Genomic DNA, 11,807 nt, shown 5'->3' with positions numbered 1-11,807 from the left:
CAGAACGATCAGAGGTATGGGCTTTTCGGAACTACAGCCAATTATTTATTATTCATATGGAATTGACCATATTTATATAAAAAAAATTTGTTCTCTTTTCTGTGGATTCTTTTTTACATGTATATGTAAATTATTTTGATAATATTTAGAGTTAAATAATAATAGAAATTAAATTTTAAAAATTTTTTGAAATGCTAATTTACTATGTTTTACAAAAATAGAAATTTCCAAAAACTGGCGTGAATTAAATAAAAACGGCGGACCAATCATAGTGCTATATGTCGATGATAAAAAATGTCGTAAGATATTAATTATATAGCACTCGCGATATTATATGGATATTCTATATACAATGAGCTGGAAATTATGGTTTAACCAGAAAGGGGATAATTGTACAATCATGGACAGAAATATTGTTCCTCTTTTGTGATAAATTTCGGAATGCATTCGTCTTGTCCAATAAAAGAATTCTCCCATTGGAAAATAAATTATAAAATTAAACAAACATATTCCAAAACTTATAACCTTTCTATCCACGGAGATGTACATGAAAAAATAAATATATTTATACATTGCATATTAAACTTTATTTATTAAAAGAATAGTTTTTAAACAAAGTATCTCTAATTTTTGGAAAAAAATACAATCAGTAAAAATAAAAATACATATAAACTACTCTAATTTTTGAAGATAAAAAAATTTTGTACACCGTACAAAAATAGAGGTATATATAAAGTACTTTTAAACTTTAACATTTGTAAAATATAACTGTATTAACATATGTTAATGTGTTAGTACATATCTCTATCTCTATAACACAATCTGTCATTTTCACATATTTCTTCGTCACATTTACATGACGGATCACAGCTGTTGGAATTCTTCACGCAACCACACATTCGTGAGGAGCAATTCCCTTTACAGCTACAACCAGTGGCTTTCCAGTTTTGAACTGGCCTTGCCTGTGAAATAATCAGTTCTTAATATTATTAAAAAACTCTTATTATTCCATAATAGTTAATCCATAATAAAATTTGTTCATAGGTTTAGAATTATAAGCAAATATTTTAAAAATGTAAAGAAAGGAACTATTTACAGATATGACTAAGACTGGGTTTGTTTTGGCGCTTTTAGCGCTGAAAGTATCGTTTTATCTTCATTTGATATTCGATGTGCAACGAAGATAGAATGATGCTTACAGCGCTGAAAGCATCAAGACGAACCCAGCCTAATTGCAACACAATTTATTCTTCTCTTGATCATATTCTGGTTTCTGTAAAATATCAATAAATTTCTTTTCAGGTTACTATACATAAAAACATCATACATTCAAATGATAATATTACCTGATTTTGACACATTTTATTGTCACATTTACATGACAGACCACATTTGTTGCTGTTCTTCACGCAACCACAAATCTGTGAGGAGCAACTCCACACAGATTTACAGCTACAACCAGACTTTCCAAATATAGCTGATATTGCTTTTGGAGTGCGGTGAAGGGGCTTCTGACCGTATACAACATGGTCAGGTTTTTTAGATCTTTCCACGTCTTTTCTCAGATCAATCACTTGCTTCTCCAACTTGGCAACTTTATCTTTAAGACTATCAACGTTTTCGGTCTGCTTACCAATGTTTTTTGAGCCGCTAGAAAGTTAGATTTCTCGTGTTATAATCATTATCACACAATGGAGAATAATATAAAAAATATATGTAAATATTGAGTATAAGCCAGCCCCCTCTCTGCCGATTTCTTTGTAATTTTCAAATGTTGTGTATTTTGAATTGTAAAAAAGATTCTAAGAAGGAAAATCATCACTTATGATCCATTTATTTTTAATTAATACTTAAAAATATCACGATGTGTCGGTAAGTAAGAAAATAATAATTTGCGGATATATATTTTGTTTCTTTTACTTTCATTTTTACATAATTATATATTATTTTAAAATTATAATCTTTGTTAAAGCAGAGAATAGTAGAAAGCATAAATACAAAGTATTTCAAAAGCGAAATATATATCTATATTAATTATAATTTATTTTATAATTTTATTTATAATATAAATAAAAAAAATTAATATATAAAAAAAATAATTAATATTTATTACATACAATATAACAATCATAGGTGATTATGTAATTATAATTATATTATGCATCTGTAACTATTATTCCACCGACTAAGTATGTGTTTACTGGAATAATATAATTAAAGATAATATGATAATTATAATTACAACATAATCACCTATGATTGTTACATTGTATGTAATAAATATTAATTGTGTGTATCAAATTGTATTAAAAATGTTTCTTTTAATCAAATGCACGCGCGAGCAATACAGCGTGACTGACCATTTTTACGCGTTCGCGGTTCTGCATTTGAACCTTTTATCGACCGTGACTGTAAGTAGGTCGGTAACCCACCTAAAGATAGCGCGCTCATCTACACCGCTCTGCACCGAGAACGGAACTCATTCCTGCTCCCCATTGTACATATATCAATATAATTATTGTAATACAACAACGATAACTATTATAACTATAATAACTTCTTAACAGAACCAAAATAGACATGCGATTTCAGGTGAACTCGTTTCTCGCTTACCTGGGCAAAAATATATTTAGGGTATTTAGGCGTCTCAATTTATGGTGCCCTACCCTGTACATATATCAATATAATTATTGTAATACAACAACGATAACTATTATAACTATAATAACTTCTTAACAGAACCAAAATAGACATGCGATTTCAGTAGCCCTATTCTGTAACTCTAACGACAGTATCGATATCGTTATATCGTCGTTGCGCAGCTTTTTTTCCATATAGTATACCTGCGCAACGACAACATAACGATACCGACACTGTCGTTAAGAGTTACAGAATAGGGGTACAGTAGTGCGATTCTGTAACTCGTTATGAGGTATCGACTATCGTTGCGCAGATATTTTATATGGTAAAAAAGCTGCGCAATTGTCGTTATAGCTCATAACGACGGCATAACGAGTTACAGAATTGCACTACAGGTGAACTCGTCGTTTCTCGCTTACCTGGGCAAATCTGTAGACTCTAGAGACGGTCCCGTTCTTTTCATTTTTCCTTTTTCTTGAGACACTCCGCATTAATTGACGGTCTAAAGACCAATTCAGACTTCTTCTTCTTCTTTGTGATATGATCTTTGAGCAGTAGTAGCAGTACTGCTCTTATATGGCCAGGACGAACCAATTGTCGTACGAGCCGTAAAGCGTGTCTTATTTCAGTTGCACTGACGCAATGAATTTAATTGGACTCACAATGCAGACACAGTCGCAATACTTAAAAAAAAAAAATTTCCTTCCGGACAAAACACGTCCGAACTGGTCCGTGCCCGTTGCGGCTCTGACTAATTCAGAGTATTCAGACCGATTGATCACAATTGATACGATACCCGATTATCGCATGGCGGTGGTTCTTTCCCAACTATACTAGTCAAAATTAGGCTTGATCAATAAAGTTCAATAGACGATGAACCCTTTTATATATAAATTCAAGAACAGATTTTTAAACACTATTGCTTCTCTTAGAATGTTAAAAACCGATAAAATAAAAAAAAGTTACAGAAAATGAAATAGTATTTTGACGTTGGCACATGACCGCGCGCACGAAGCTCCTTGAGCTCGAAGAATAATCGAGTGTGATTGGTCTATTTTCTTACGGCCTTACGATTATGACTAACTTTGTTACGTGCAATGGCCTTAACCGAGCTAATCTAATAAAATTTTTTTTGGATTTATCATACTCTGATATCGTACGGTCAGTGTCGTCGAAATTTAAACATGCACTTTTTTAAAAATTCAATTACTTTTGCTCAATTTTTTGTTTTAAGTCTTATTTTAGATTTTTTGCTATATTGACAAATATACATGTCCAAGTATTAGGGCCGGTCTACAATGGGTGTTGTAAGTCATAAGTCGTAAGAATTGACCAATCACAGTTTATTATTCTCTTTGCGGTCGAAGAATAATGAACTGTGATTGGCCAATTCTTACGACTTACGACTTACAACATCCATTGTAGACCGGCCCTTACTGTTACGAAAAAGTGTGTGTCCGGGCCCTTATTCTCCTTGAGGTCAAAGAATAATGAACTGTGATTGTCCAATTCTTACGACTTACGACTTACAACTTCCATTGTAGACCGGCCCTTATGCCCGGTCTACAATGGGTGTTGTAAGTCGTGAGTCGTAAGAATTGACCAATCACAGTCCATTATTCTCCTTGCGGTCGAAGAATAATGAACTGTGATAGGCCAATTCTTACGACTTACAACTTACAACATCCATTGTAGACCAGGCCTAAAGCCTTGTGTACACGATACTAGAAATCGGTCCGAGTTTCGGTTTAAGCCAATCAACTTGCAGCTCTTACAGAAAAGCAGCAGTTTCATTGGCCTTGTGTACACGATACTAGAAATCGGTCCGAGTTTCGGTTTAAGCCAATGAAACTGCTGCTTTTCTGTAAGAGCTGCAAGTTGATTGGCTTAAACCGAAACTCGGACCGATTTCTAGTATCGTGTACACAAGGCTTAAGCAGGGCACCATCGACATATAGTATGGACTACGTGATCCCTATATGAAAGCCTTCAAAAAGTGTCCGGTGGAGTTGACCTTTACCTCGTTCTCTCTTTGTCTGTACGCTTTAGTTTTTCTATTTCAGCGCCCATAAGTCCCAGTCTACAATAGGTGTTTTAAGCCCTAAGGGCCGATATCACAGTCTCCGATTAACGTGATTCTCCGATTAAACTTACTCTGCATCTCTTTCTAATGCTGGGTCTACAATGCGAGTCGCAAAGTCGTGAGTCGCAAGAATTGACCAATCACAGTCGATTATTCTCCTCAAATTCGACTGTGATTGGTCAATTCTTGCGACTCACGACTTTGCGACTCGCATTGTAGACCCAGCATAACTGTCCCCCTAGAAAGAGACGAAGAGTGAGTTTAATCGGAGGATCACGTTAATCGGAGATTGTGATATCGGCCCTAAGCCCTAAGAAATTGACCAATCACAGTCAATTATTCTCCTCAAATTCAACTGTGATTGAACAATTTCTTAAAGCCGTGATCAGACTACGGGTTGGGATCGAGATTGGATTGAAATTTAATCAATCAGAATAAAGGAAACTAACTTCAGGTTTAGTGAACTTTGCTCTAATTGGTCAAATTTCAATCCAATCTCAATCCCAATCCGTAGTCTGATCACGGCTTAAGGCTTAGGGCTTAAAACATCTATTGTAGACTGAGACTAAACGCAATGTTAAATACACCCAGTAGCAAAGTGATGTCAAATGACGTATTAATTCCGTTTTATGACGTTCTCTAACGTCATTAAAGACGTCTTTAGACGTCATCTTGCTCTGGGCAGTCAACTTATAATTATTATTTAAGCGATCATATCTCGGAAACTACGGTAATTAAATCGAACCCAAATTTAACACACATACGTATTAATATCTAAATATAATTTTACTGCATGTTTAAAGAAAATCTGGATTTTCATCATTTTTGACCCAACTACCTTAACCAATCAACTTGCTGCGTTTCTGTAAGAGCAGAATTTTCGCATACGTTAGGTGCGATTTCACGATGACGCTCGACGCTGGATTCGAGCGTCAAACAGCGCCAAAAAGCTAAACTGTAGTTTACATGGCACCGTTAATCGGGTTTTATAACATCGGTAGTTCTTAGGCCGGTCAATCACAGCTATTCCATTCTTCTGAAGAATGATTACGATTGGTCTTCCTGACAACTACCGATGTTATAAAACCCGATTAACGGTGTCATGTAAACACAGTCTATGTTTAGCTTTGACACTCGACGCTCGAATTCAGCCAATCCAGTGGTTAGGTTATATTTCGCGTCCCTCTGAATCTATCACGTGACCAGATTTGACGCTCGAATCCAGCGTCGAGCGTCATCGTGAAATCGCACCTTTTCTCTCGCAAATTCAAGAATCGAGCCCTAGGGGAAAAGATACATGATCCGATTCCCTGTGATTGGCTGCCATTGAAAAAATGCGGTTTTCCCCACGCCATCACCTAGCGGCGATCGCGTGAAGCATCTCAATTTAAATTCTTCAACGGATACTGTGGCTGACTTCTCGCGTCTGGCGTTTACAAACAGTAAATAAACGCGAAATAAAACGTGTTGTCGTAGCGAGAGATAATTACGCAAGAAATTATCCAAGATGAATGATACTCGCAATGCGAAGAAGGATAAGAATCAGCATATACAAGTTTTCGTGCGCGTCAGGTAGGTGACAATTATTTGTGATGCTGTGACGTATTATTGTTGAGGAAACTGAAACTTAGGCTGCGGTCCACTTGACGCTACAAATGCTTTGAAGCATTTCTCTTCTCTTTTCTTTCAATGAAGAAAGAAGGAGAAGAAGAACGCTCCGAAGCATTTGTAGCGTCAAGTGGACCGCAGCCTTAGTGCATAACGAGAGGCGCATTAAATTCTACCCTGAAAGATTTCGAAAAAGTACTTTTGTCTCTTGTTTGACAATCATAATTTTTTTATTAAATAAAAATTAAGCAACTAATACGTACATACATTTTTGGTATTTTTTATTTGCCTTTATATGTTAATATAGGCCTATTATCCTTATGAAGTGATTTCCTTTTCTTTAATAGACCAATAAATCAAAGTGAGAAAGTCGGAAAATCTATCTCGGTATTGGAATTGCCATCTAACAAAGAAGTGGTGGTCCACGAAAGATCACAAGGCAATCATTCAAAGAAATTCACATTTGACAAAGTATTTGGACCTTCTTCGAAACAGGTAGAGATATAACGTTTCTTTATTTTGTATAAAAAATGAAATTTTCTATCTTGAATGTTTCAAGGAATCCTTAAAAAATGGTTGTAATTTGTAGATAGATGTGTATAATGCAGTTGTTAGCCCATTGCTCGAGGAAGTATTGGCAGGATATAATTGTACGGTTTTTGCTTATGGCCAAACTGGAACTGGAAAGACATTTACTATGGAAGGTGTTAGCAATGATCCAACATTACACTGGTTAAGTGTGAGTTATGTTATCCAAAATGATGTTAATTATTGCATTAAATGATAGACGTATAAAATGTCAATATGTATAGCCCTAACATCATATCTATTTTTTTATATTTATTAATATAAGGAAAACTAGAACTTTCTGCTTATAGAATCAAGACAATGCTTGAAATTGTAATAAAATGGAGTAATTTGTACCAAAAAAATAAATTTATAATTTTACTATATATATAAATATAACTTGACTAGACTGTTTTGATATTTGTATCAAATATCCAAATAGTCAACTTTAGTATGCCACAATTTTCAAATATAATAGTATCAATTAAGCTTGTACAAATTAGATTTGTTTTTATATATATATAGGATACTACAGCTGGAATTATACCGCGTGCATTAAGTCATTTGTTTGATGAATTACGTTTGTTGGAAGCACAAGAATATACAGTACGAGTTAGCTTTCTCGAGTTATATAACGAAGAACTGTTTGACTTGCTATCGCCTAGTGATGATGCATCTAAAATAAGGTAATATTACTCATTTTTGCTAAGAAATATGAAAAATAGATTATATTAGTATGATGATTATTTTAGGCTTTATGAGGATGCTACAAGAAAAGGTTCAGTGATCATTCATGGATTAGAGGAAGTAACTGTACATAATAAAAATGAAGTTTACAAGATCCTAGAAAAGGGATCAGAGAAAAGACAAACGGCTGCAACTTTAATGAATGCTCACTCGAGGTTGTTATCTTAAATTGGATACATAATGTATTATTTATTTTTTTAAATACTAAATTTTATACTATTTATATATTTTTTATACTATATACTTTCAGCCGTTCCCATACAGTGTTTTCCATCACTATTCATATAAAAGAAAATACTGTGGATGGAGAAGAACTTTTAAAAACTGGAAAATTAAACTTGGTAGATTTAGCTGGGAGTGAAAATGTTGGAAGATCTGGTGCGGTTGATAGGAGAGCACGAGAAGCAGGAAATATCAATCAATCATTATTGACTCTTGGTCGAGTTATAACATCGCTTGTTGAGAGAGCACCTCACATTCCATATCGGTAATACAAATTTACATACTGATATAATTTTATAGATACAAATATATAGAGATTAAAAGATCAATATTAAAATTTGATAATTATTTATTTGTAATAAAATTAATCCAATCTATTCTTTTTCGTGTGTTTTACATTGGCCAGGGAATCAAAATTAACAAGACTCTTGCAAGAGTCATTAGGTGGACGTACGAAAACGTCAATCATTGCAACAGTGTCTCCAGCGAGCATAAATGTTGAGGAAACCTTATCAACATTAGATTATGCTCATCGTGCCAAAAATATCACAAATCGTCCTGAAATTAATCAGAAACTGTCTAAAAAGGCACTACTTAAAGAGTACACGGAAGAAATTGAGAGACTTAGGAGAGACTTGTTGGCAGCACGTGAACGAAATGGTGTATATTTGGCGCACGAGAATTATAACGAGATGCAAACATTAATTGAAAATCAGACAAAGGAAATTGAAGAAAAAATAACTCACATTAAAGTCCTTAAAGAAACTATGGAGACTAAGGAGGTAAATAGATAATAATTAATGTATTCTTTGTTTCAATAATTAATATTAATATTGTTATTATAATTCTGTTTAGCAAATATTTAATGATTTACAAACAAAGCATATGGAACAAACTAATTATCTACACGAAACTAAGGAACAATTAGAAACCACCGCACATGCTTTGAAATCAACTACAGCACTTTTACAAATGACAGAACGTGAGAAAGAAGAAAAAAGTTACTTAGTAGAAAAACACGTATCTACAGAAAAACAACTTTTGTCGCAAGCACAAAAACTCTTGGATGTAGCTGATTCAGCAACAGTTGATGTAAATAAGCTTCATGATAAAATTTCTCATAAGAGGTAATTACGTCATATTATTTATTATATTGTTAACAGTAGATATTTTATAATGCAGATAGCATTAGTATAGTTATTTTAAAATACATGTAACATCCACAGACAATTGGAACAAGAAAATGAACATATCAGTCATCAGTTCCGAAGTAACATTGCAAAACAGTTTCAAGATGTGGAAAATAATGTTGCTGTTTATACACGGGAATTCATAGGGTTTTGCACCTCTATGAAAGATAGCATCGGCAAGTACAAATTATTAATATGCATCTGACAAATATGTTAATTATATTATCTTTACAGGCTCACAAATGGAACTGTTTAAAAAGGATATTGATTCGATAATCGGCCATATGTCAAATGACATTGTTAATAAACAAAAATTAGCAATAGATGAATTTACAAAGAACATAAATAATTCAGTAAGTAATTGATGCATTATGTAAAAACTATAATATAATAAAATGTATATGACGAATTTTTCTGTTACAGTACAAACACTATCACCAGTACCTGGACACAGAAATGGCATATTCATCTAACACGACTCAGAATGAACGTAAATTTTTAAATGATGAGTCCCTAAAACTGACATCGAAAATTAATGATTTGATAGAAGTTAATAACATGGAAATTGTAGAGAACTTACATCGTTTAAATGATGACGTATCTCAGAAGTTTGATAAAGTATTGGCATATACAAATGAATCGATAAAACAACTATGTAACTACAGGTTGCAAGAACGTGATAATTTGTATAAAAATATAGATGAGATAAAACAGAATGTACAAGCTATTCGTGAAGGTGATGGTAAAATTATGGAGGAGCAAGAAAGATTTAAAAAGGTATTATCTGATGATATTTTATTAATAACATTTTGGTTTATTGTTTGATTAATATTTTTAATAATTTTACTCACAAATTATATATTGTTCTTATTTTACAGTCATTTGAAGATCTATGGCTACAATTTAACAAGTTAAATGAAAATGTGACCGACAATTATTCGACCGCATGCGCCACCTTAAATCGTGTTAATGAGGTTTGCGACAGTACGACTAATGATATTTTCAATAACTACCACAAGGCTGTTGAGAGAAATAAGACTCTACAGCAGAGAATTCAAGGCGACGTGGATATAATAAAAAACGATGTTACATCTAGCATGGAAGAGGTAACATCTAACTTTCTATTAATTTTTAAATTATTAAGTACCCAGATAAAAACGTATGATGAAATATCATTATTTATATCTGGGTGCTTTGAAAAATAAAAGTAATAAACAAGATAATGTGATATACCTACTAATGATAAGCATCTTTTATTCTGTTATCAGAATTGGACGTTAGCAGAGCAGGTTGCAGTACATAGCCGTAATTTGACTGATGAAATTCAAACTGACTTAAATAGTCATTGCGATGTATTAATGCAGAAAAAATTACATGTCGAAGATAACATAAAACAAATGGAACAAAAGTTCAAGGAAGATAATTCTTCTTCTGTTGGATCTGTCAAAGTAAATCTATCTTATGTAGCATTAAAATTATTGTTTTGCAAAATGTACATAGATAATATATCTAATCTTTTTTTTTTATATAGAATATCTATAATACACTAGTTCAAGGAAGTCGTGATCATCAAAAGCTTGCGGAAGAATTAAGAAAGAAAAATCTACAAGCATCCAAAGAACTGAACGATAAGCTTACAAGTGAAAGTGAAAATTCGTCTGTTTGTCATGACAAGACAATTACGGATCTGCATTCAATACAGGAAAAAGTTGGGAAATTCCTTGAAGATTTACGGCACGACACGCCAACAGGTAAATCTCCGGTTTTTATGTAATATTGTATTTATTAGCGTTTTTTTAATTTTAGGTGAACTAAAGTCATTTAATAAAACAAGAAATTTCGTCGGCCTAACTGGCAGTAAAGTTAAATAGTTTAAAAACTATTTAACTTTACTGCCAGTTAGGCCGACGAAATTTCTTGTTTTATTATTTGATCACTGGCGAAGAATTATTTTATTAAAGTCATTTAACTTTTCTTTTCAGGTTTAACGCCGGCAAGAAAAGAATATCAATATCCACGACGTCTTGTTGCAACTTCGCCACATGAACGAATCATTCAGAGATTCAGAGAAACAAGAAATTACCTCAACCTCAACAATTCTGATAATGAAGTAAATATAGACATGATTTAGAAATCCCATTGTTTCTAAAGAATAAATTATGAAAAAATTACTAGGAACATATAAATATTATTAAATATATAATATATGTTTACAGGAAACGGTATTGGTCAATAATAACTCGCCGAAGAAGAAATGTCCGAATGCAAATTAAATACTTCAACTGGTAATCAGTTGCATTTTATACTTATACAATAAAAATTAGTTAATTATGTACATTAGGTTTAATAACAGATAAGGAATTTTTTGATACAATGATACAATGTAATTAACGGCATAAATAACGGTATAAATAAATAATTGACAGAAAATGATTCACAAATCTATTGCATTATACATTATATAAAAAAGTATTAAGTAAAAAGTATTAAGACACTTTATTTCGATTTCATATTAATATATATATATTAAGTATTAATATGCGAATTGACTGCATAAATAATTCTTATAATAAGCATAAATAGACATGGGCATTTGGATTAAATTGGAATTGAATTTAATAGCTATTTTATGATTCTTTTCTTATTTGGATTAAAAATCGAGATTTTGTGAATTGTTTTTATCATATATATGTTCATATGCTATTTAATAATTAATCTTATTGTTAGATGCACTTAAAACATGAAATTCT

The 11,807-nt window shown here is 32.6% G+C and overlaps 2 protein-coding genes across 4 annotated transcripts; one reads left to right on the top strand and one right to left on the bottom strand.

Moving 5' to 3' along the window:
* Positions 1-572: 572 nt before the first annotated feature.
* LOC139780316 (uncharacterized) lies at positions 573-3,471 on the bottom strand. 2 transcript variants are annotated; one of them, XM_071718931.1, is made up of 4 exons: positions 3,060-3,469; positions 2,614-2,667; positions 1,347-1,650; positions 573-962 (listed from the first exon to the last, which is right to left on the bottom strand). In XM_071718931.1, the coding sequence occupies exons 1-4, from the start codon at positions 3,101-3,103 to the stop codon at positions 792-794; spliced, it is 573 nt and encodes a 190-aa protein (XP_071575032.1). In that variant the 5' UTR covers positions 3,104-3,469; the 3' UTR covers positions 573-791. The 2 variants fall into 2 exon arrangements, with proteins under 2 accessions (XP_071575032.1, XP_071575033.1); XM_071718932.1 differs by lacking the exon at positions 2,614-2,667 and having other exon boundaries at positions 3,060-3,471.
* Positions 3,472-5,713: 2,242 nt separating this feature from the next.
* Positions 5,714-11,490, top strand: LOC139780320 (kinesin-like protein Klp61F). 2 transcript variants are annotated; one of them, XM_071718937.1, is made up of 16 exons: positions 5,714-6,295; positions 6,679-6,826; positions 6,921-7,070; positions 7,424-7,584; positions 7,651-7,800; positions 7,896-8,132; positions 8,274-8,649; positions 8,723-8,994; positions 9,094-9,233; positions 9,292-9,410; positions 9,481-9,834; positions 9,936-10,163; positions 10,326-10,505; positions 10,589-10,808; positions 11,040-11,167; positions 11,274-11,490. In XM_071718937.1, the coding sequence occupies exons 1-16, from the start codon at positions 6,231-6,233 to the stop codon at positions 11,328-11,330; spliced, it is 2,985 nt and encodes a 994-aa protein (XP_071575038.1). In that variant the 5' UTR covers positions 5,714-6,230; the 3' UTR covers positions 11,331-11,490. The 2 variants fall into 2 exon arrangements, with proteins under 2 accessions (XP_071575038.1, XP_071575039.1); XM_071718938.1 differs by lacking the exon at positions 5,714-6,295 and adding an exon at positions 6,464-6,526.
* The last annotated feature ends 317 nt before the right edge of the window (positions 11,491-11,807 follow it).

The sequence above is a fragment of the Temnothorax nylanderi genome, unplaced genomic scaffold (assembly GCF_030848795.1).
Source record: "Temnothorax nylanderi isolate EJ_2023f unplaced genomic scaffold, tnyl_v1.0 TNYL_tig0271_pilon, whole genome shotgun sequence".
Classification (NCBI taxonomy): domain Eukaryota; kingdom Metazoa; phylum Arthropoda; class Insecta; order Hymenoptera; family Formicidae; genus Temnothorax; species Temnothorax nylanderi.
The sequence above is the reverse complement of the archived record's forward strand: the minus strand, read 5'-3'. Positions and strand labels throughout refer to the sequence as shown.